This window comes from Leptopilina heterotoma, unplaced genomic scaffold (assembly GCF_015476425.1).
Source record: "Leptopilina heterotoma isolate Lh14 unplaced genomic scaffold, ASM1547642v1 Lhet_54, whole genome shotgun sequence".
NCBI lineage: Eukaryota > Metazoa > Arthropoda > Insecta > Hymenoptera > Figitidae > Leptopilina > Leptopilina heterotoma.
In genome coordinates this window covers 1,655,488-1,681,226 of record NW_025111118.1, presented here as the reverse complement: position 1 = coordinate 1,681,226, position 25,739 = coordinate 1,655,488, and the positions used below count along the sequence as shown (strand labels likewise).

The window sequence follows — 25,739 nt, the reverse complement described above, 5'->3', positions numbered from 1 at the left end:
TACTTTGGAAATTACCCACGCACAACCTTGATTAATCAGTCAGGAAATTGTAGAATTCGCCTACTTTGATTTAAAAAAAAAATAAACAGTAGGGGAATATCTGTTTGTCTTCTACTTGTTCATGATCGCATTTCTAATTTTTTTTTCTCACCTCTGAAGAACTCTTCGGCGAACAAGGTCAGATAGACAAGTAGGGAGTTTTCGATGCAAGGTCAAGTGTAAGGTTCTTCTTATCCTATCGCGTTCAGTCTCGATTCCTTTTTTTTCAAAATCAAATCCTATTGACAATTTTCTTCCACATTTCATTCTTTTTTTGAAACATTTCTCAAATTTTACCCTTTTGGGAAATTTTACTCATTTTCGTAATAGAACGAAAGTTTGACTGTAAAATTTATTAAATTTATTACAGAATTGGTAATTATGTAACAAATAAATTTACACTGATGTTGTCCTTTCGTCTTTTCCATTTTTAAGTTAATTATTTTGAAGATAATTTTAATGAATTCGAATTAGTTTCTTCAAGATTGAAAATAATTAAACATAGTGAATAATTCAGGATAGTAAATTACTATTCAGTTTAGTTACAGGATTAATTTTTTAAAAATCTTTTACTTTTGTGTTAATTCATCTCTTCTCGTTTTCTTTTCTTTTACCAAATATTTATTTTGACTAATATTCCCCCTTTGAATATTCAAATTACTTTTTGCTATTCAAATACTCAGTGTGTCGTCCACCTTGTGTCTAGAATCAAAAAAAGAAGAATTCTGAAATTTTCAGAATTTTTTTTTTGTGTGCGAGAGAAACGGTGATTTTATCTGATTTTATTTTTCGTGTTTATCAGAGATATATCATCTAGCCATACTCGCTCATTTAAATATATGTCTCTCGGGCTTATGACATCAGCGACGATGACCTTAATGCACAGGACTTTTGCAATCAATTCTGATATTGATATCACCGTTAAAGAATTTACATTATTTTATTATAATTAATAATAAATTTGAAAATTATTTCTAAAGAATTTTTCCCCAAAAAACTAAATTCATTATTATTTCAAATAATTTTTTCCTCTTCGAAGAAACTATAATATTCATTGATTTTATAAACTCAAAACTTTTATTTTAATGTATTCATTAATTAGCTTGAGAAACGACCGCACAAAAAAAATTTTTTTTACACACATCTATAAAAATAGGAGAAAAAAAGTTTTTTTATCGGAATGCGACAAGTTTTTTTATGACGTCAAAAGAATGCTAATATATTGTATCGATTATAAATATACAAAGTAGAAAAAAATCTTTTCAATAATTAAAATATTTTTCGTTTAATTTTTTTATTCTTGTATATTTTTTTTGTATTTTTTTCAATTTGGTTTTCAAACTATCAAAAAGATGAGAGTTTCGATTTGTAGAATTACATTAGAATTTCAATTTTTGGCTATTGTATTATTTCTTAATTCTTTATTAATATTAATTTCTTTTTGGAAACGTTAAATGTCAATTTCGTTACATAGAATTTTATTTTACTATTTTTTATATATAATAAATTTTCTTATTTTTGAAAAGAGTGGCAAATGTCAATGATGTTTAGTATTTAAATTGAAAATGTCAACATAAAGTGAAATTTCGCAAAAATTTAAAAATCCGTTTCTTAATTTATAAAAGGAATTTTTATTTATTTAAATTCAACTAATTATTATTTTCAATTTAATTATTATTTTTACTGTTTTTTTTCGATTACTTAAAAATTGCGGTTTCGAAATCGAAGTTCGAGTAAAAATATTAATAAACAAAGTAATTTCTTTAAATCCATCAGATTAGATCAATTTTTTTTAGATTTTCTAAAATTCTGTAGGAAAAAATAAAAACAAAAAAAAATTGTAAAATTCTAGTGAATGCAATTAAGTTGATTCAACAGAATGCGTTATTGAAACTAAGCTCATTCTCAAATGTAGATGACCTTTAACGACAGCTCATCCAAAAATGGATATGTACAAGTTTTAAATAACAAACAAAAAAAAACAAACAAAAATAAAAATAAAACATCAAGTCAATGGGGATTTACTCGAGAAAGTCATTCGGCCTTTTAGGGAATGCGTGTTATGCAAGGGCATTGTTTCATCCGAATCCTTCAATCAGGTCTGGTCCAATGACGTAGATTTATATTTTTGTTTTTGATTAATAGACGACAGATTATAGAATAATTTTATTATGGAAATTCTAATCAAAATATTAATTTAATCGAATTTTAATATTTTCAAGACAAAAACAATTTTTTAGTTATTTTTCATACTTTTTGTATTTAAATTTCATAAACAATTTTTTAATTATTTTTTTCTCCTTCCCCCTTTTCCGATAGGGGAAAAAATTAAATCTATAAATAATTTAATAATAAATTTATAGTTAAATTAAATTATATTTATTTTTATATATTTTTATTAATTTCATTTTCTACATTTCTTTATAAGAATTAAAAAAATCATTAAAAAGAAACAAAGAAAATAAAAAAAAAGAGTTTATTTTTAGATACCTACTAAAGAAAATTCAAATCCAATATTTTTATTTTCAAATCAACTTCTTTAATACGTCATTTTATTACAAAATAAGCGCCTATTTGCCTAGACCAGATATTTTGAAGTATATTACATCAACATAATGCAAATTAGATTTTGAAAAATGTTAATTTCCGTATTTACTTTGTGAAAAAAAAAATAATAAATTTTACTATTTTCTTCATTTAAATAACTAATTTGATTTAATTTTTTTTTATATTTAACAAAGAAAAATAAATTAAATTCTCTTGAGACATTTTTTTTACACTGAAAAGGATTTTATAATAATATTTAACTCTTTAAATTCAATTTACAATTCAATATATTTTTTCCATTATTATAACATATATATTTTTGGACGATAAAAATAAATACAGTACCCAATACATTGTATAATATTAAAATCACCAAAAACAAAAATTTCGTTTGTTTTATTTAAAAAAAAAATGCATTTTTAAAGCAATAGTTTTCATTCTGTCGTTAAACATAAAGGAAAAAATAATGTAAATTATTTCGGCAAGATAATCTTTATTACAAAAAAATAAATTAATCTACGTACAAAAATACAACTAACTAATTATTACATAATAATACTCTCTATCAAGGGATGATTTTATTTCGATAGATATAGTATCTAGAGAATTATATTAAGCAATAAGATGTCATACTTTAATATTTATATTAATAAATATTAATAAATAAAATATTTATTTTAATAAATATTAATAAGTGAAATATTTACTTTAATAAATATTAATTAATTAAATATTTATTTTAATAAATATTAATAAATGAAATATTTATTTTAATAAATATTAATATTTGTTTTTGTTTTTCCAATACTAAATATGATAAATTTCCCATCTTATTGCTTTATTACTGTAAAAATAAAATAATGATATGAAAAAGAAATTTGAAAGTAAAAGATTTTTTAAATTTACAAAAAAAAAATGAAAATGATTAATTAAAATACAAAAAATGAAATAACGCTTCTTTTTTTTTTTAAATTCTCAGTGATATTGTAATATAAATTTTTTTTGTTCATTTTTAAGTCCATTTTTACTGTCACACATACATTAGGGAAATACTGCTAATAAGTAAAATTTAAAATGTATACTTTCATTAAATGAAGTGAATTCCTTTTTTGATAGATTCGATAATATAAACGACTTTATACACTATAAATTAAAAGTACAATTTAACGGTCAGAGATCTTAAATATTATACAATTTTCATTCATCCTGCTTTGAATTTTTTTTTTTTACGTGAACACATAATTTTTTTTTACAGGATAATCGACAATTTTTCATTTTCTGTGATAACATATATATATTTTATTTTTATTTTCTATATTCAGAATTGAAGAAACGAAATACATTTTCATCATAATGAGAAACTCTCGTTTTATGATAAAAATTAAATTCAAATGTTTAACACGAAATTAAATTAAAATTTTTTAAATAAAATAAATTTGAAAATAAATTTAAAAATTAATTTGAAAATTAATTTTTAAAACTTTCGAAGATAAAAATTTTTTTTGCGAAAATTTACAGTTTTTTTTAATAATGTAAATTATAGAAACAAAACGCGTACAATAATAAGAGAGCTTTTTTTCTCATTTGTACAATTTTTTTTTGTACGTAAAAATAAAATGCATATACATGTTCATATATTTATATATGTATAGCTTATCGATAGAATTATACTTTGTACAAATTACATAAAATTGTTTTTTTTTTCGAGTACATGAAATAATTTTCTAAATACTTTGATCACTCGTTCATAGAGAGACTTTTTCTAAATTATAAAAAAAAAATTATTGCAATTAATCGACGAGTTGAATCAAAATATTCAGTTATTGAATTAATTAATACTATATGTCACATCTACTATACTATATAAATCTTCTTGGAATTGGAAGTTCTCTATAAAATTACAGATTAAAACGTGGAATATACTTTGTTTTTAAATGACTGAAATGTATTGAAGTTCTAATATTTACAGAAAAAAAATCCTTTTTTCAATAATCGAAAAAACAAAATAAATTAAGGAAAGCAGCAATAGCGAGTTACTATTTTAAAATTAATCTCTTTTTTTCATTGAAAAATGAAATTGAAAAATGAAATAGAAAAATGAATTTAAAAATAGGGTCTTTACCAGAAAATAATTTGTAAAAATTAAAATTACAAAAAATAAATTCTTTACAACTAAACTTAAGGAGAATTAAAATAAATTATGGCATATAAATGATGAGTAATTAAAATCGTAGAGATTTCATTAACTCTCTCTCTTTCTTCAGGTGTAAGTAACAAAAATAAAATTTTGATAAAATTTTCGAAATATAAAATTTTACCTGAAATTAATAGCAACTTAATTAATGACTATATTACATAATTATGCACAACTTTTTTTTTTCTTTAAAAATCAATTTAAAAAACACTCGAAATAGACTAAATAATTTCTTGTCAAAGACTTTTGAAAATTCTTAAATTTACAAATGTCCATTGTACAAGGAAAAATTTAGGCAGTTTTTTTTCTTTTAATTTTGGGTAACTCACTATTGGTATTACCTTATTTTATAGAAAAAAATATATAGACACATTTCTTCTTTTTCTCCTTGCTAAAATTTCTTATGTCGAAAATTTTTTTCATCTTCCGAAAATATAAATTTTGTATAATTTTTTTTTTTTTCTCAACTTTTATTTTCGAGGTAACATTTTTTTTTCTTCTTTAAAAGTCTAAAATCTATTTTGTACTTGCTTTACTTTTCTTAAAATCGTCGTAAGTCTTTTTCGTTTTTTTATACACATTTTTAGTGAACAAACATTTAAATTCAAATCTCAAAGATAATTTTAGCAATTATGAGTATTTTCTGCTCTATTTAAATCTTTAAATTAACAAAAAATAATACAAAAATGACTCGAGTATTTGTAGTATTTGTTATGTTTAATTACTGATTAATTAAATTGGAGATTAATCTTGGTGTTTATGGTATTTAATATTATTTCTAGGTATGTCATGTAAAACTATGTATATGTAAAATAAAAAAAGAGATCGAGAGCAACATAATGTTAATAATGTTCTTTTCATTATTAATTAATTCATTAATTAATAATAATCTGCGAAAATAGAAAATACTATTTTTAAACTAATTCGTATATAATTTAAAACATTTTTTTGATTTTTCTTTTAAATAATATATACAAAAAAAATAGCCACGTCAACTCTCTCTCAAAAAAAAAAAGAAAAAAAAATTCTTTAATTTCTACAATAACGCGTTGAGAAAAATTACTTCAAGAGTTCTTCCTCAGATAAATTTCTAATTATACATTAACACCGAGTTTTTTCTATTGGATATTATACAGAAAAACTTGTACATTAAAATCTCACTTTCGATAATACCGGTGATGACTGCTTGGTTTGTTTATTATCTACAAAATTAGAGAGCTTATTATTTTTTCGCCAGAGTAAAATCGAAAGTATTTTAAAAAAAAATTTTTTTTTTAATCTTTTGACTCACTGGTCCCATTGAGAATAAAACCGCCTATTTCAAGTGTTGTACAATGAAGTGCTTTAAATTAATAACGTAACTAGCCTCAACAGCCTCTTCTAACTACAATTTACCCTAAACTACAAAAAAGCTATATTGCATGCTAATAGTTTTTTTTTCTTTCACTTCTTTCATACATTATTTAACATTTATATTTGTACTTCATTTTAAGTTGCAATTTTTCTACCTCCTCCTCATATTGACTCTCGAGTTCTTTTACTTTTAATGCTACCTGCTCTTTCTGCAATGACACTTCTGCCTCGACTTTTCGGTCCACTTCCTTCATTGCCTTATTGTAGCCCTCCTCCAAACGTCTGCATTCGTCGTGAAAATATTTCTCCTTCTTCGACGCATATTCCTGGAAATGAAATTTCTTTTTAGTAATTTTAATTTACATTTTTATCTGTTTTTGTAGTATTTTTTTCCTCATAAAATGACACATAAAATAAAATAAATTTGACACATAAATTTAATTTTGTTTTTTCATCAATTTCCAGAGAGAATTTTTTAAATTTTTTCATGAAACTAAAAAATATTCTGATTCATACTGAAAAAAAATTAGATAGACAAGAAAATGTTTCTATTACATTTGTCAATATCTTGAATTGTAAAATTATTCGAAACATGAATAATTTTTTTCTCAATAAATATTTAAATTATTTTTTTACAGGAAATAAGATTTACAAAAATTTCAAATCTTTTAAAATTCAATTATTTATAAAAATTGGGAAAGCAAGTCTTCCAAAATATTCTTCTCAGTGAAATTCACAAGGATTGAAAGAAAAAAAGAATTTTTTACAAACTGAAAATAATAAAATTTTTTGTTTACAAATTGAATTATTTTTGAAATAATAAAATTCTTCACAGAAAATTAATTATTTTGAATGAAAATTGAATAAAATTTCTCAAAAGAATTTAATTATTCTTGAAAATAATAAAATTCTTAGCCAGAAATTAAATTATTTTTGGAAATAATAAAATTCTTCAAAGACATTCAATTATTTTCATAAATAATAAAATACTTCGCAGCAATTTGATTATTTTGAATTAAATTTGAATAAAATTTTTCAAAAGAAGTCAATTACTTCCACAAATAATAAAATTCTTTACCAGGAATTCAATTATTTTCGAAAATTTAAGTAAAATTCTTAAAAGAATTTCAAAAAATAAAATTCTTAGCCAGGAGGTCAATTATTTTCATAATTAATCAAATTTTTTTTACAGAAATTCAATTATTTTTGAAAATAATAAACTTCTTCAAAGAAATTCAATTATTTTCGAAATTTAAAAAAATTCTTTATAAGAATTTTAATTATTTTTATAAATAATAAAATTCTTAGAATGGAATTCAATTATTTTCATAAATAATAAAATTCTTTGCAGAAATTCAATTATTTTTATAAATAATTAAATTCTTTGTAGAAGTTTAATCATTTTGAATGAAATTTGTGTAAAATTTTCCAAAAGAATTCAATTATTTCTATAAATATTTAATGATATTCTTCAGATCATTTGTAATTATTTTGAATATAATTGAATATAATTTTAATAAAATTTCTCGCAAAAATTGAAATTATTAAAAAAAACTTTTTTTTAATTCTTTGTAATAATTGAATTATTTTTAATACAATTATAATTAAATTTCTCTAAAGCACTGAATCATTTTTCAAAATTTCTCTAAAATTTTTCGAAACAATTCAATTATTTCAAAAAATTTTTAATAAAATTCTCTGCAAGAATTGAATTATTTCAGATTTTAGATTTTATTAAAAATTAGTTTTTTCAAAAATTACAATAAAATTCTATGCAAGAATTAAACTATTTCAGATTCAAAATTAAATTATCATGTTTAATAGAAAACAATTTTGTTGAATTAATTTTTGTTATCATTTAATTTACAAAACATTAAATTAGAATTGCATTAATATTAAAAATCCAAACATTTAAAAAGAAAAATTATTTAAATCACTTTTCCACAAATATTAAAAATTTAAAACTGCTTAAATTAAATTATTTATAAAAATTGCGAACGTAACTTCTGAAATTCAATTATTTTTGAATTTTTAAGTAAAGTTAAATAAATAAAATTCGCTGAACAATTTATAATTAATAATTCTTTGAAAGTTCTTCAAGAATTGAATTGTTTAAAATGAATTCAATTTTATATTTTGAAAAATTGAAAAAAAATATGAATATTTTCAAAGATTTCACTAAAAACGGAATTTGTTTTATCAATTCTAGAAATTCGATATTTTTTCCAGTATTTTTGATGAATTCCCTGATTAAAAAAGAAAAAATCGAAAAAGTGATAAAAATAATCCCTAAAAAGTTAAATATAGAAAAAGAAAACAAAGTAGAAATGAATTGAAAATGGAAAATTTGCAAAAATTTTCCGACATACCTTATAATTATTTGCACTTTCCTTAGCTGACTGATATTTTTTATTCCAATTTTTAACACTCATTTGCAATTCTTTTTCCCTTTCTTTAAGTTCCTTAATTTCTGCAATCAATCGATCATCACGTTCCTTGATTTTTTTCAATTCCTCTGTAGCCTCAACTTCCTTTGCTTTAATTTCACGTATTTCTGCAGCCCATTCAGTCATAACTTGCGCCATTGTATTGCGCTCATCTTCAACATCATTCTCCTTTGATTTCAATTTTTCCTGTAATTCATGAATCTGCCATTTTCGCGATAAAAGTTCTTGATTAAACTTTTCGAGTTTTGCCTCAATCATTTGTGTGACTTTTTGCTCTTGCACTTTAAATGATGTGTGTAATTTCATTTTTTCCGCGTGCATCATTTCACGTAATTGTTCCGCTTCCTTTGTCTTGTCACAAAGTTTCATTCGTAAATCGAGAAGTAAACGATTATATTTATCGTCAATTTCTTTTTGTTTCTGTCGATTTTTCTCCTCAATTTCCTTGAGACTTTGCCGTTGTTTCTTCTCAATTGCCTTCAATTCTTCGGCAACGCGTTGTTCCATTTCTTCACGCACTTCCCTTGTTGTTATCTCCTTGATTTTCTGTATGTCCGTATAATCGTTTGAACTACGAGGCGAAAGATTTAATTCTGCCGATACTTGCTTTTGATTTTTGATAAATTGCTCAAATTGTTGAGCTTGATTCTTTAATTTTACTATTAGATAATCTCTGTCCTCTTTTATTTTCTCCAGGTCTTTTAATCGCTGTAATTTTTGTTCTTTTATTTCTAAATTTTTCTCTAAAGATTTTATTCGTTCTTCGAGAATTGTGGAATCGGTTTTTTCGTTTCGAACGACTATGTCTTTATACCTTGATAATTCTTTTTTCAATTCGCTACTTCTTCTCGATTTACTCTCGAGATTTGAAATTGTCTTCTTTGCCTCGGAGAGATCGATTTCTAATTTTGTGATATTCTCCTTGCATACACTCTTTTCACTGGCAAGACTCTCGCATTTTGTTTTTAATGTTTCATTTTCCGTTTGTAACAAACTAGTGAGCATTTTATCATTCGAATCTTCTAGTGTTGAATTTTTTCTCGAATTCGACAAGGCATTTTCTAATTTTGATATTTTTGATCGATATTGACTATGATCGGACACTGCCTTCTCGTATTTTTGTTTCCATGATTCCTGTGAAATTTCCACCTGGGCGAGCTTCAGTCTTATATTCTCCAATTCTGTCTGTAAATCCGTCATTCTCTTTTGCTCCTCCATTGCCGCTGATAATTTCTCCTCCAATCGCTTGCAATCATCTTCGAGCTATTTGAATTAGAATAATAAAATTTTATTAATTTTCTTTGCAGTAAAATTTTTTTTTTTTTATCGGAAAAAAATGGAAAATTACAAACCTGTGTTATTTTATCCAAATGTTCGGAACAGTCAGGAAGAAGGAGACTTATCTGATGATCGGGATGTGAATTTCGTAATTCTTTTAATGCCTCTTCTTTTGCTGAAAAATAAGAAATTATTTAAAAATACAATTTTAATTGAATTTTACGAGGAGAATATTAAGAATTAAAAAATTACCGCGTTCAATTTCGACGTGTATTTTTTTAACGTGCTCATCTCTCCTCTTTCTCTCGCACGCTAAATCTTTTTCTAATTCGGTAACTCTGTTTCTAAAGCTTTCACATTCCTTTGTCAATCTTTCGGTAACTTTTGTCTGTGTCTCTAAATCCTTAAATGTCTTTTCAAATTCTTGCTTTCGCGTTTCTATACAACTATATTCCTCTCTGAGGTTTTCTATTTCATTTTTATGATCCGCTATAAGTTGCTCTTTTGTTCCGCAAACATCTATGTACAGTTCTTTGACTCGATCCAATTCCTTTTGCGTCTGTTCCAATTGCACTCTGAAAAAGAAACAAAATACAAAATAAATACAAAACACAAAATAAATACAAAATACAAAACACAATAAATAAAAATAAATACAACGCACAATAAATAAGAATAAATAAAAATAAATACGAAACACAATAAATCAAAATAAATACAAAACACAATAAATCAAAAAATAAATAAAAAACAGAGCAAAAAAAAAATAAATCAAAAAATAAAATCAAAATACAGAAGTTTGTAAAATAAAATAAATTTTTTAAATTAAAATGATAAATTATTAAAAAACTATCAAATGCTAAGCGCGGAAGATAGTATTCCATGTTTTATTGTTATGCAAATTACAAAGTTTTTTATTTTCAAATATAAATTTTTAAATAATTTCATAATAAAAATTCAAAAAATTCTCTTTTTAAGTACAAAACAAATTATTGTTTATATTTACAAAAATTTAAATATATAATTCTTCGCAATAATTCAATTATTTTTATTTAAATAATAACATTCTTCGGAAGAATTCAATTATTTTTATAAATAGTAAAATTTTTTGCAAAAACTCAATTACTTTCAATAAAATTTTGCGAAAGAATTAAATTTTTTTTCTTAATCCGTTATAAAATTTTTCAAAAAAATTCAATTATTTTCTAAAATTTTCATAAATCCTTCGAAACAATTCAATTATTTGTATAAATATTAAAAGAGTTTTAACTCTTTGCAGGAATTCAATTATTTTCAAGACAATCCTAGTTGAATTCCTCGAAAGAATTAAATTTTAGAAGAAATTTTTAATACATTTCGAATAAATTTAATTGTTTTTATAAATAGTAAAATTCTTTGCAAGAATGAAATTATTTTTATAAATAATAAAATTCTTCTCAGGAATTCAATTATTTTTAATGCAATTTTAATAAAATTCTTCTTCATAAAATTCATTTGCTTTCAAAATTTTCAATTAAAATTATTAAAGAAACTCTATTATTTTAAAAAAATGCAAAGAAATTCTTTAAAAGAATTTAATTGGGATTTTTAAAAATTTTAATAAAATCCTTCGCAAGAATTCAATTATTTTGCTGAATAATAAAATTCTTCAATGAAATTCAATTATTTTTATGAATAACAAAATTCTTTGCGGGAATTCAATTATTTTCAATACAATTTTAATTAAATTTATCGAAAGAATTCAATTATTTTCAAAATTTTTGATAAATCTTTGCAAGAATTCAATGAATTTCACTAAATTAATTTAAAAATTGAAAACATTTAAAAAGAAAAATTCAATAAAAAAATAATTCAATTATTTTCAAAATTTTTGATGAATCTTTACAAGAATTTAATGAATTTTGCTAAATTAATTAAAAAATTGAAAACATTTAAAGAAAAAGATTAGAAAAGTTAAGAAACAAAGTGAAAAATCTTACGTTAATTGCACTATTTCACATTGTGCCTCCTGTCGAACTCTTTCTACAGCTTTATCGTGAATCTCGAGATATTCCTTATTGAATTCATCGACAGCTTCTTTTTCGCATTGCGCTAAAGTGTCTTGACGAATTTTCGAAATAATCTCCTCATTGTCTTTTAATGCTTCATTTAATCTCATGTCGACCTCATATTTCTCCGCTTTTAATGTTTCATATTGTTTTCTCACTTCACTCAAATGGGTGGACAATTTTTTTATTTCAGTATTTGCCTTTGCTGCTTGATCCGTTAATAATGATTTGAGTTCAATCTCGAGTTCATTGACTCTTTTTGCAAAGCGTGCGGCTTCTTGACGGCATGTTTCCGCGACAGTTGTCGCTCTATCGAGCTCTTTCTCCTTTTGCGATAGAGTATTTTCTAGTCGATTGATCTCCTTTCTTTTCACTGCCTGTCCAGCTAAACATCTGAAAATTTATTTTTATTTTCATCATCCAAATGATGGGCAACGAAATGTTAAATAAAAGAAGAAAAAAAACTTTTATTCAATTTTCCAATTGAAATTTACCTTTGTAATTCACTTCTTAGTTTATTTGTCACGTCGTCACTAGGTTTACTCTTCGATTTATTGTGAATTTCGCCTAATTTCAATTGTCGCATTGAATCTGTTTCGTCTTCCATTGTCAAACTGAGTAATGAATCGTATTGCACTGCATCGCTTTTGGCTACTTCTAATTTATGCTGTAAATGAAAGATTGGATTTTTATATTCTTTTGACTTCTAACTATCTCAATGACAATCGAGTGATTTTTATTTCGATAAATTCTTACCTTTAAATCGTCAATTATTTTCTCGAGTTGATCCTTTTGTCGATTTACCAAATTTAATTCGGCTTGCAATTTTAAAGACTCTTGACCCTTATTATTTGCCATTAAATTATGACATTGAGTTTGACTTTCTTCCAATGCTTGCGTCAAACGATTCATTGTGTCTGCTTTGTCAACCATAAGTGCTTCGTGTGCTCTCCTCATGTCCTCCAATTTGTATTCGAACGACTTATAAGCTTCTTCCTGCAACATTATTAAATATTCATTTGAAATTATAAATTGCATTTGCAATCAATGACACATTTAAACGCTCCATAAATATATTTCTTGGACAGTGAAATTTGAATTTGTAATTTCGAAAATTTTCGATTGAATTTAAATGCAAATGATTGAATCCTTAAATGCGAATAATTGAATCCTTAAATGTAAAATGGAAGTATTACAAATTAAATTACTTAATTGTAGTGTAATTATTATTTAATATTTAGAAATTAAAAATATACCTTCGCTTTTAATTTGTCAGTAAGTACATCAATTTGTGTCTGCATATTTTTCACCTCGATGGCATGTTTCTCTTGAGCCTGCTCCAGAAATTTTGCCTCCGTTTTATCATTTGCTTGAAGTGATTGCACTCTCTCGAGAACGGAGATTTTTTGTTGTAAATCAAAAACCAAATCTCTCGCTTCTGACAATTCATCGGTAAGCTGGAAAATTTTAAATTCATTTAAAAATTGAATTCCCGCGAAGAATTTTATTATTTATGATAATATTCTATTTTATTTTCAAGAATTTTATTAGCTTTTTCAAAAATAATTAAAGAATTTCTTTACATTTTTTAAATAATATTAATTGAAAATTTCGAAAATCGTCCATTTTTAAGGAAAATTTCTTTAAAGATTTTAAAATTATCGTGTTTTTTATTAATTATAATTATTAAAAACTTGATTATTAAATTTCATTCAAATTTTTTGAGGATAATTGAATTTTTCCCTGCATTTTATTAAAAGTTTTAAAAATATTTGAATTTTTTGGGAAAAATTGTAAGTACTAAAAATTGTGTAATTCTTGCGTAGAATTTTATTAAAATTGTATTGAGAATAATTTAATACCTATAAAGAATTTTATTATTTATAAAAAATAATTATATTCTTGCGAAGAATATTATTCAATTTTTTTTAAATAATGCCATTCTAATAAAAAAAAAATTAAATTCTTTCGAAAAATTTTATTTAATTACTGCGAATAATTTTATTATATAGAAAGAAGAATTAAATTCCTACGATGAAGTTTATTATTTTAAAAAAATTTAATTTCTAGCGAAGAATTTTGATTATTTATAAAAAATAATTGAATTCCTGCAAAAAAGTTTATTATATATAAAAAATAATTGAATTCCTGCGAAAAAGTTTATTATCTATAAAAAATAATTGAATTCCTAGCGAATAATTTTATTAGCATTTTAAAAAATTGTAAATAATAATTAATTTGTTATAAAGTGAATTTTTCAGAATTTTGAATCTGAAATTATTCAGAGATTGAAAATAAAAGTCAAATTAAGAGAAAAATTCTCACCTTCTCGTTGGTTTTTTCTAAAATAGTCGTTCTGTCCTTTAAGGATTTCACTTGTCCTTGAAGGCTTGCAATTTCAGCTTTTGCATCCACTAAAAGAAGTAGGAAAAATAAATGTTAAGATAATAATTATTAAAATAAATAAATATTAAAATGAAACTAAAATTTGAAAGAAATATTATTTCTTTATTAATAATTATTATAATTATTAAAATTATCACTTACCAAGAGCATTTTGAGCCTGATTTCGTGATAAATTTGATCTCTCAGTTTCAGCTTGCGCAAGGGCTAATCTCCTGCTCAGCTGATTCTTCTCATCTTCCTTCTCCAAGCGTAATTGTTGTAAATCTTCCGTCAATCGTTGAATTTCTCTCATTCTCACCGAATACAAAACCTCCAATTGCTCCTTACTATTATACTCGGCAGTCTTGTACGCACTACGATCGTCCAATGGTCTTCCATTTGGACTTGTCTCATAGCAATGATTAAAATGTTCAGACGCTCTCTCATTATCACCACCGCCGCCGTATTCACTTATTTGATTTGTTTGATGGATTTCATCGTATCCATCGATATAACCATTGTTCGAGAAATTATTGTCCTCGTCATAATGATTTGATGGAGTGTCATAATTGTAGGGATAATTATTGCGATAGGAATAATCGTCATTAATTTGCGCACGACGTTCATGATTGAATCCACCAACATTTGTTGGAAGTGGTAAATCGTATGGTGAATCAGTTTTTGTTGTCGCATTCTTCTCGGTGCTTTTAGTTCGATTATTTTTTACAAATGGTGTTGATGGCGAATCACGTAAGGCAAATTCCTTTTGAATATCGGGGAGATTCTTTCGTAGTATTCCATCGGGTGTTGTTTCGTGAAATGATGATGCTTCATGATTATAGGAATCATCATTGTGAGTATAGACACCGAATTCTTTTTGCAATTGTGAAACGGTTGGTCCTTTCTCATGGGAATTTGGTTGGTACGATGAATTTATCACCGAATTTGTATTATCACTGTAGTGAGAATTGTCATGATAGTGACTACTGTTTATCGAACTGGCGTCGTCTTCCTCCAAATCGTCAAATGCTCCCGTTAAGAGATCCTTTATCTGTTAAATTAAAATTGAAAAATAAAAATCTAGTCGTAAAATAAGAAATAACAGGGCTGCCACAAAAATTTAATTTTCTTTTTCCCTGACTTTTCCCTGATTCATTTTTTTAAAATGTAATAAAATTCTTTGCAAGAATTCAATTATTTTCATAAATAATACAATTTTCCACAGGATTTCAATTATTTTTATTACAATTTTAAATAAATTCCTCAAAAAATGTAATTACTTTCAGAACTTTTATGAAAAATTCAGATTTTAAAATATTTCAATTTAATATCTTTACAAAATTCAATTATTTCTAAAAATTCATCCTATAATGCTTGTAATATTCAATTATTATTTAAAATTTTAACTGAAATTAATATTTAAATAAATTTTTTTTAGAAAATTCTACGAGAATTCAATTATTTAAATACAAACATAAATAATTTTTATTGAATAATTGAATGTTTCTTAAAATTAAATTCTTATACGTATAATTTTATGAATAAATTTTTAAATAATTGAATTCTTTCGACGAATTTTAATAACATTTTTAAGAACAATCACATTTTTCGAGGAAATCGACTAAAATTGTATTAAAAATAATTGAAATTCTACAATGAGTTTCATTATTTATGAAAATATTTGAATTACTGCAAAGAATTTAATGCCAAATTTTAAAATGTTTGATTTTTTTTTAATTTATACAAATTTTATTTCAAATAATTGAATTCTGTAAAATTTTTAATTTTTCGAAAATAATTGAATGTTGGTGTAGAATATTAAAAATCATTGAATTAAGAAAAATTTTTGAAAATAATTGAAATTTTGCCATGAATTTTATTAAAAATTTTCGAAAATAATTGAATTCTTGTGATGAATACTATTATTTATTAAAATAATTGAATTTTACAATAAATTTTATTACAATTTCTGAAAATAATTCAATTTTATCGAGGAATTTTGCTATTCATTTATAAAAGTAATTGAAATGTTGACAATTTTTTTTTTTACATTTTTTGAAAATAATTGAATTTCTGCGAAGATTTTTATTAAAATTTTTGAAAATAATTGAATTCTTGTGATGAATATTGTTATTTATGAAAGTAATTGAATTCTAATGATGAATATTGTTATTTATGAAAATAATTGAATTTTGTAATGAATTTTATTAAAATTACTGAAAATAATTTTTAAAATTGTAACAAAAAGACACAAAAATTCAGAATTTTCTTATAAATTGTAAACATTTAATTGTTTCTAGTTCTTTTAATAAAAGTCCCTGAGTTTTCTCTGCTTTCCCTGTCCAATTCTACTTTCCCTGACTTTTCCCTGAATTCCCTGACCTGTGGCAATCCTGTTTGTGTTACAAATTTTGTGTGTCAAAAAGGTAACTTGATAATTATTCAAGTTTTCCGAATCACTTTTTTAAGCGAAAAAAGAAATTGCAAAAGCATACAAAATGCAACTAAAAGTTATTTACAAACATTGCACTAGTTTACATTTACGATACGAGGGAATTAAATAAGATTAGTCTAGGTCTCTGATAACATCTCCCTAGTCTAGATCTCAAAATTACTTCAATATTTTAACACAAAAATGTCTATTCTTAATGAAATATTTACCAAACTTTTGAAACCTGTTCAATAGTTTCTTTTAAATACAGGTTTTCGTTAAGACTCAAAATACTTAAGGAAAGTTAAAAAGAAATAAAATAAACATTAACATGTGTGAAATAATAATTAATTTACTTTAAAATATGAATAGAATTCAAAAAATATCAATAGAAGAAAATATTTTTTCTCGCTTACCTCTTCATTACGTCGTTTGAAATCTTCCTGCTCCTCCTCTTCTTCCTGTCCTGGATTAGTATTTGTACCAATTTGTATAATGTCTGAGGCCTGGAAAAGGCTCAATCCAGGTGCCTCCATTCCTTATTTTGATTAAAAAACAAATTTTATGAGATAAAGCGTACTTTTAGAAACATCATAGCTTTGTTTATAACATCATAACCTAAACGCAACAAGTGGGTCATGAAATTGTCTTATTTTATCGTTTCGAATTAAAAAACACATTAGATAATGTGAATTTTTGCATTTTCATTAAATTCAACACAAATAAACAAACACACAAACATGCAGGAACCACTAAAATCGTAATTATTTGCTTTACAAACTGCTTGTAAACAATCTGAAAAGTCAAACACCATTTTGCAAAGTTCACATGACGGAAGTAATGCGGAATTGTAATTTCTTCATGAATTCTGATTGGTTAATGAAAACTCGCCTAGCGTCCTCAAAGTGTTTTCAAGCACCAATGAGAGAATTACATTTTTTTTAGGTTAAGTCAGAGGTCAAGCCATACTTTTATGAATTGTTAATATGTTAATTAATCAGTAATCACAATAAGTGAAAGTAATTATTTTTATGATAAAAATAATAAATCACTGTAAGATTTTTAAAGATTTTTAAAAATGAAGGCTATCATTCAACGTGTTGCTAAAGCAAGTGTTTCGGGTAATTGAAATTTATTATAATAAAACAGTTTTTGTTTTTTTTTATTTTCATTATAACGATTCCTTGTCACGTGTTATTCAATTTAGTTCGATTAGTTGTATTTAAATTAAATTATATCAGACTAATTAATTAATTTGAGAAAATAATATTAAAAATATGAAAAATAAATTAAAAATACATTAAAACCGTTTTTGAATAATTGAAACAATTTTTGAAAACTACTTAAAGGAATTATTAATTCATAAAAAGAACAATGAATTAACAATTCAATTCCAAAATACAACTTGCACTTTTCTTTTTAACTTTAATCTTATAACTTTTTTAGTAGATTAAAATTATTGACTAGATTTTAAATTGTAAATTTTTAGAAAGTTCAAAAAATTAAATTTGTTAAAAATGTAAAAAAAATGGTAAAATATTTGTATTGTTTTAGTTAATGGAGAAATTATTAGCAGTATTGAAAATGGCTTGTGTGTTCTAATTGGTATAAAAAGAGACGACACACTGAATGATATGGAATACATGTAATAAAATGATTAAAATAATTGTCTTGACGTTTTAAATTATTCCATTTTTTTTTAAAGCCAACTGCATGAGAAATTTATAACAATATTTAAATTTAATTGTTTACATCACAGTATTTGATCCTAAAATTTATTTGTTTTCTATTTTGTATTTCTATTTTTTTTCAATTTTCCGTTAATATTGAAATAAATAAATTTATTTTAGTTGTATTGCAAATATAAAAAGTATATAAAATCGATAAAATCTTACATATATTTTTCTCTAGTTGTGTTTTTAATGAATTAAATTTTATTTGCAGAGTGAAGAAAATATTGAATACAAAGATTTTTAACAATGAAGATGGAAAAAAGTGGTCGGCCAATGTAAAAGAAAAGAAATACGAAATACTTTGTATAAGTCAATTTACACTTTATCATGTTTTGAAAGGTAATCGACTTGATTTTCACAGAGCAATGCACGCTCATGAGGCGGAAATTTTTTACAATAAATTTCTCACTCAACTTGGTGAAGATTATGAACCAGAAAAAATAAAAGGTATACACTTTTTAATGTTTACTTTTATCAAAAAATTTTAAATTTTGTCTCCACTTTTTTTTAAGTAAAGAATAAATTTTATTTTAGATGGTAAATTTGGAGCAATGATGGAGGTTAATATTCAGAATTCTGGACCGGTAACATTGGAAATAGAATCTTCAGTTCTTTCAGATTGAAAATAAAAAAGAAAATATAGTTTTTATATATTTTTATTAAAAAATATTGCATGCTTCTGGTAATTATAATTAGTTTTTTCACGTATGTTTATAATATTTAAATACATGTTTGTATTTAGAAAAAGAAAACCAAAAATTAGTTACTTACAAATGAATTTTCCTTGAATTATAATTCTTTTAAAAAACTAACAAATTTTTAAAAAAAGATATTAAAAAAAATTAATAGGGCCAGGTAGAGTATTAAATTAGAGTAATTAAATAATACATTCTAGAAAAAATGTCCTAAACAATTTATGAAGAATTATAATTAGATTAAGTTCTTAAAAAAGACCAAAGAAGCAAATTTTCTAAATTTTTGGAACTAAACTATAATTAAAGAAAAAGTAATAATTTGAAAAATAGAAAAAACTTATTTATACTAACAAATTGGTAAAAGTGACGTTGACAGGTATACAGTTTGCGCCATTGACAGATATCAGCTGATGTGATGTCAGAGGTAGAAAAGTTTTTAGGTTATAAATTTCATTTTTTTAATAATTTTTCTCTTTATTTCCATGTAAAATAATTTTAATTCCACAATAACAATGACTTTTCACCGTTGTGAATTTGATCTAATAATTATTTTCTTCACTTACAGGAATTGAATTGTTTAAACAAATTTCCTTATGTTTATAAAAACATTTCATATCTCGTCACTTGTGCCTTATTTTCTTGTGATTTTGTAATATTTATGTAAATAAATAATAAAAATAAACAAAAGGGTGAAGAATATGAATAACAAAAAGAGCAAGGAAAAAAGTGAAAATTTAAATTGCAACACTAACAATGAAGATACAGGTAAATTTTTGTTTATTTTTTTCTACTAAAAAAGAACACTCTTTCAATAATTTATAATTAATAATTGAAATTCAATTGTTTTTCAGATAATAATTCTAAACAAAGTGAGATGGAGGAGGCAAAAAGGGCTGATAAAGAAATTCCGAAAGCAAATTCTAAATCAAAAAGTGCCGTTGAAGATGGGAATTCATCAAAATCATCACCGGTAAATAAATATAATAATAATAATAAATATTCGCTTTTTTTAAAAACCGTTTTTCAATTATTTTTAATAATAATAATAAATACGTGAATTTACAAGCAAATGTAATTCTATAAATTTTAATTTAATTCTATTTTAATTTTTGAAAAATTGCCTTTTAAAATTTAAATATGTAAATTCGTTTTTGATTATTAGTATTTAATGGATTTTTTTTTCGTTTTCAGTTGCAAACACGGAAAGAGGAGAGAAAGTCGGAAACAGTGGATGATCTAAAATTACAATTAAATACATTAATGAATTCTTTAGCGACTCTTTCTGCTGAAAAATCAAAAATGGAAGCTCAATTTCAAATTGATAAGAAACAGTTGAGAAGCGATCGAGAAGAAGTAAAGTATTTTTTCCTTCTTTTTTTTTTTGAATCAGAGAATTATTTAAATTCTGAATTATCTAATATTTTCTCTCCAATTAACAGCATGAAAAAATAATCAAAGAATTGAAGGATAAATTAAAATGTGCGCAAAATAATTCGCATTCGGAAATGGAGCATTTGAAGTATAAACTAATTATGGAGAGACATGAAAGAGAAAGGGAGCACTCTGATCATTCTGCAATAATGAAGTATTATTTCATTTTTATTACAAATTATTACCATAATTGAATTCTTGCAAAGATTTATCAAAAAATTTTTAAAATAATTGAATATCTTTAAATTTCGTAAAAATAATGTAATTTTTTTACAAATTAGATGATTTTAACTGAAAGTTTTGGAAAATAATTGAAATTTACAAAGAATTTTATAAAAAAAAACTTTTGAGAATAATTGAATTTTTTAGAAAAATTTTATAACAATTTTTAAAAATAATTAAATTACTGCGAATAATTTTATTAAATATTTAAACAATAATTCAATTGTTTCGAAGAATTTTATCAGAATTTTTAAAAATAATTCAATGTTTTGAAAGAATTTTCTTCAAAATTATGAAAATAATTGAATTTAATCAAAAAATGTTATTAAAATGTACAAAAATAATTAGTTTTCCTTAAAAATTTTATAAAAACTGTTGAAAGTAGTTGTAATACTTTTAAAAATATAAAATTTTTTAATATGCAAAATAATAATAAATGAAATATTACATTTTGCGCGTATCATTTACTAGTTATTAAAATAATGTTTAAAGAATGATTTTTTGTTATTATAGGGAACTTCAAAAGGTTGTTAACAATGAAAGACGAATTCGTGAACAATTGGAAGGACAAATTAAGGAATTGAAAGGCCACGTGTCCAGTAAATCTCAGAGTAAAGTTTTAGAAGCTGAATTGGAAATAATGAAGAATAAATTGAAGCAAGCAGAAGCTGCTGCTAAGGAGACTCCACCTTTGCTTCTTTCCCTGCAGGCCGAAATGACTGCAATGAAAAAACAACATCGTTCAGCTATACATGAAGTAAATTTATTAATTTTCAATTTCAATTTTATATTATTATTTTTATATTTCAATTTTAATAATATGTATTTTTTTAATATTTTCATATTGTTTTTGTTATATTTATTTTTTTTATACTCAATTTTTACTATTTTTTGCTTCCTTATAGAGGAAGAATTGTTTTTTTAATTTTAATACATAAAATTTTTATTTTTCTGAATTATAAGGAACAGAAAAAAGCAGCGGCCGCGCAACAGCATGCAAGAGCACTTGCGATGGTTCATGAAAAACGTGTTGCAAGTTTAGAAGCCCGTTTGGCAGAACTTTCAGAAACTGTCGGTGGTTATGACAGAGCAAGACAGCAAGATCAGCAGGCAATACAAAAATTGAAGGATCAATTAAATCATCTTGAATCCACAGATTATGCGGATAATTGCAGTAGTAACGATTTTTCCAAAGATCCAAAGAAACTAACATCAAATATACGTGAACTTTACACTTATTTAATGAATCTCGATAAAGAATATTCTTACGCGAATGTCAAAGATTTGTTAAATAGTTTAAATCTAAGTGATGCCAGTCAGGATTATGGGAATAAATACGAGAGTCTTTTGGAAGAATTCGAAGAGCTCAAGCGACAGAAAACAGTTTCATCTAATAACACAATGAAAAGTGAATTGACAAATATTCAACAACACAGTTCGAAACATTCGCATGAGAATTCAAACGAATGGACTCAGTTGCAACGGATTAAAACGCACAATAAAAATTTAGAAGAAAGAATACGATTGTTAAACGAGGAAATTTTGAAACGCGAACAAGAATTTAAAGTCAAATTAGAAAATCAATACAAAGTGAGCTTTCAAATATTTTAGAATTTTTTTAAATCTTACAAATTTTTAAATTTTCCTTTCTTAATAATTAATATTTTAATTAGTTAGAAAATTATTATTTTGAAAAATAAAACTATAAATGAAAATTTTCATAATTGCAAAAAAAAATTTGAAATAAAAATTACTATACTTATAGAAAATATTGAAAATTTCGGAAAGTGAAACTAAAGAAAAATCGTAAAAATTTAGAAAAGAATAATTGTTAGATTTCAGGAAAAATTGTAAATAATTATTTTAATTTTTAGATATTGCAAGATGAACGTATGAAATTGGAGAGACTGATGAACCAAAAGGATAATGAATATCGAGGAAAAATTGTAGCCCTGGAGCATCAATTATTACGACAAAGAGAACGTTCTCTAGCCGTTATTGATGAAAAGGATCAGGAAATTTTAACGTTAAAATCATCATTTCAGGCCTTATTACCCAGTAAAGGATCGTCGGAAATTAAAAGTTATCCGACTGTTGATATGACGAGTGAACCATCAGCTGATCTAGTAACTGGTTTATTAACTGCTGACAATAATCCGCCAATGTTGCATTACGCTCAAGAATTAGCGAGACGAGAAATAGAAGTTTCAAATTTACGAAAACAAAATGTTGAACTCGAAGCGATATTACGTGAAAGGCAACGTGATCTTTATCACGAAACAGAAAGACATAAAGACGAATTAAAAAAATTACAGTCACAAATAACCAGGTAAATTAAAATTCAGTAAATTATTTATTATAATAAATTTAATAAACTATTATTATTTAGAGTTAAATTTCAAAAATAATAATTATCTTCTATATTTAATAATTGTTGCATTCCGGTAATCTGTTCGCAGTTTGAAGTTAGTTTTTGTTTGTTTCTTTGTTTCTTAACATTTCTAATTTTTCTTTTTAAATGTTTTGAATTTTTAAATTAATGTAGTGAATTCTTTCGATAAATTAAATTAAAATTGTATTGAAAATAATTGAATTCTTTCGAGAAATTTCAATAAAATTGTATTGAAAATAATTGAATTTCAGCAAAGAATTTTATTATTTATGAAAAGAATTGAATTCTTACAAAGAATGTGATTAAAATTGTAATGAAAATAATTGAACTTTTTTGTGAAGAATTTTATTAAAATGTTTAAAAATAATTACATAAATTGTTTTGAAGAATTTTATCAGAATTTTTAAAAATAATTAAATTTTTTGAAAGAATTTTATGAATAATTTTGAAAAAATAATTAATTTTTAAAGAATTTTATCAAAATTGTTGAAAATAATCGAATTCAATGAATTTTTTTAAAAATAATTTTCTTTTTATAGAAATTTTATTAAAATTGTATTGAAAATAATTTAATTTAATTCTTTCGAGGAATTTTGCGTTTTATAAAAATAAATGAATTCTTCCAAACAATTAAAAAATTCACTTATTAGGTAAGTATATACATAATTAATTATTCTTGCTTATGATTTTCAAAAATTGTATTATTTTGAAAAATTTCACTACCATTTTTTATAATAAGATTTTAAGAATAATTAATTAAATTTATATAATTAATTAAATTTTTAAGAAATTCTTACCAAGATTTCCATTTTTTTCATAATTAACAACATTTCCAGAAAGAAGTCAATTATTTAAAAAAATTGTAATAAAATTTCTCTCGTATGAATTCTATTATTTAAAAAAATGTTAATTATAAAATTTTTCGCAGTAATTAAATTATTTTAAAAAATTTCGATAAAACTCTTTATAAGAATTCAAATATTTTTAATATTATTTTAATTTAATTTTTCTCAATAAATTTAATTATTTTGAAAAATTTGGATAAATTTCTTCTATAAGAATTTAATTATTTTAGATTAAAAATTATAAAAGAAATAAATAATTAATATTATCAAAGTAATATTTTTAATTGAAATATTTTATAGATTGGAGGCCTGCAAATCGAGGGAAGGAGCAAATTTGGAATATCTTAAGAACGTAATTGTTAATTATTTAATCACCAGCGATCCGTCAAGTAAGCGACACATGTTAAATGCTATTTCGACAGTGTTACATTTCACGCCGGAAGAAACGGAAAAAATCCGTCGCGTTAAGTAGCAAAATGAAACCAAATCTTTTAAAAAAAAGAAAGACAGAATTTAACGAAACTTTTTTAAATTAAAATAAATTTTATAAAACAATTTTATCAGAGGGAAAATTGAGAAAAAAAACATAGAAAAGATGATGTCCTCGAACATTGAATATATTTTGCCTCCTTTACATTTTTTTCTTTTTCTTTTTTTTTTTTTTTGTAAAATAATTGTATACAGCATACTCGAATACCCATTTCGAATGTACACTTTTTCTTTGAAAACGAAGGAAAAGAAACAATTTTCAAATAACTTTTATTTTTCTCAACCAAATCATTCAGTCAGACACAATGGAAGAATTACGTATTGACTTTCTTTTGTATCCCATGTCGATTATCGATTATATTAAATATTTTCTGTTAAACATTTCTGTTAAACATTGTTTTTTTTATACCAAAAATTGTGAGTGCATTCAATCTTTACATACGGGGCAAAAGAAAAAACATTTGTTTTTTTACATGTTTTCAAGTTGAAAAATACTTTCTTATAATGATCCAAGAAGCAGAATTTTTTTTCTGAAAAACTTATACTTTTAAATTTGTTAACTTTTGTTTACTTTGTTCACATTGTTATTAACTATTTTTTTTTATTCCATTATTAACGCGGAATTAAAAGTAAATTGAATGTAATTAAAAGTTGGCTATTTTTAAAATAAACTTTATTTACAGTAGAATCTTGATGTTATTTAAAAAAAAAGAATTGTTCCCTTCCTTTTATTTTTCATTTATACACTCTTTTTTTTAAAAACATTTCCCATAAAATTCGATTTAACAAGGTTCCACTTTTTTTAGAAAAAACACTTCAGTCCTTTTTTTTCCCCCCGAATAAAACAATCATTCTCTCTTAAATTCTACTTCTTGCTAATCATTTTCTTCAAAAAACATGGACACATTTAACATTTTCTTTTATACACTTATTAAATAAAAATTTTCTATAATTTTTTTTTCTACAACTTTTTTTTTCTCTATAAAATTATAGTGCACTCTTGCCTTCTGTTATACAAAATTGACATCACATGCTTTCTTTTCGAAAGGAAAGATTTTCTTTTTTACTTTTGTTTTTGAGTATTGAAAGAAATTTGTATATTTTATAAATTGTAGGGGACAAATTATTGGATGTTTAACGAAATGTAAATTAAAAAATATTAAATTATTCTATTAGTTAATATTAATTGGGTAATGAAAATTAATTAATA

The 25,739-nt window shown here is 23.7% G+C and overlaps 3 protein-coding genes across 4 annotated transcripts; 2 read left to right on the top strand and 1 right to left on the bottom strand.

Moving 5' to 3' along the window:
• Positions 1-5,229: 5,229 nt before the first annotated feature.
• LOC122508439 (centrosomal protein of 152 kDa-like) lies at positions 5,230-17,550 on the bottom strand. Its single transcript, XM_043621790.1, has 11 exons — positions 17,139-17,550; positions 14,454-15,342; positions 14,232-14,320; positions 13,163-13,363; positions 12,663-12,902; positions 12,401-12,573; positions 11,838-12,299; positions 10,111-10,433; positions 9,933-10,033; positions 8,503-9,843; positions 5,230-6,459 (listed from the first exon to the last, which is right to left on the bottom strand). The coding sequence occupies exons 1-11, from the start codon at positions 17,256-17,258 to the stop codon at positions 6,244-6,246; spliced, it is 4,155 nt and encodes a 1,384-aa protein (XP_043477725.1). The 5' UTR covers positions 17,259-17,550; the 3' UTR covers positions 5,230-6,243.
• A 128-nt stretch (positions 17,551-17,678) lies between these two features.
• Positions 17,679-19,190, top strand: LOC122508415 (D-aminoacyl-tRNA deacylase 1). Its single transcript, XM_043621742.1, has 4 exons — positions 17,679-17,843; positions 18,277-18,367; positions 18,667-18,902; positions 18,990-19,190. Exons 1-4 carry the CDS (start codon positions 17,801-17,803, stop codon positions 19,076-19,078), a joined length of 459 nt encoding a protein of 152 aa, XP_043477677.1. The 5' UTR covers positions 17,679-17,800; the 3' UTR covers positions 19,079-19,190.
• A 261-nt stretch (positions 19,191-19,451) lies between these two features.
• On the top strand, positions 19,452-24,912 carry LOC122508414 (GRIP and coiled-coil domain-containing protein 1). 2 transcript variants are annotated; one of them, XM_043621740.1, is made up of 9 exons: positions 19,452-19,574; positions 19,716-19,915; positions 20,002-20,120; positions 20,342-20,503; positions 20,590-20,735; positions 21,317-21,560; positions 21,767-22,393; positions 22,678-23,132; positions 24,341-24,912. In XM_043621740.1, the coding sequence occupies exons 2-9, from the start codon at positions 19,849-19,851 to the stop codon at positions 24,510-24,512; spliced, it is 1,992 nt and encodes a 663-aa protein (XP_043477675.1). In that variant the 5' UTR covers positions 19,452-19,574; positions 19,716-19,848; the 3' UTR covers positions 24,513-24,912. The 2 variants fall into 2 exon arrangements, with proteins under 2 accessions (XP_043477675.1, XP_043477676.1); XM_043621741.1 differs by having other exon boundaries at positions 19,531-19,590.
• Positions 24,913-25,739: the final 827 nt, after the last annotated feature.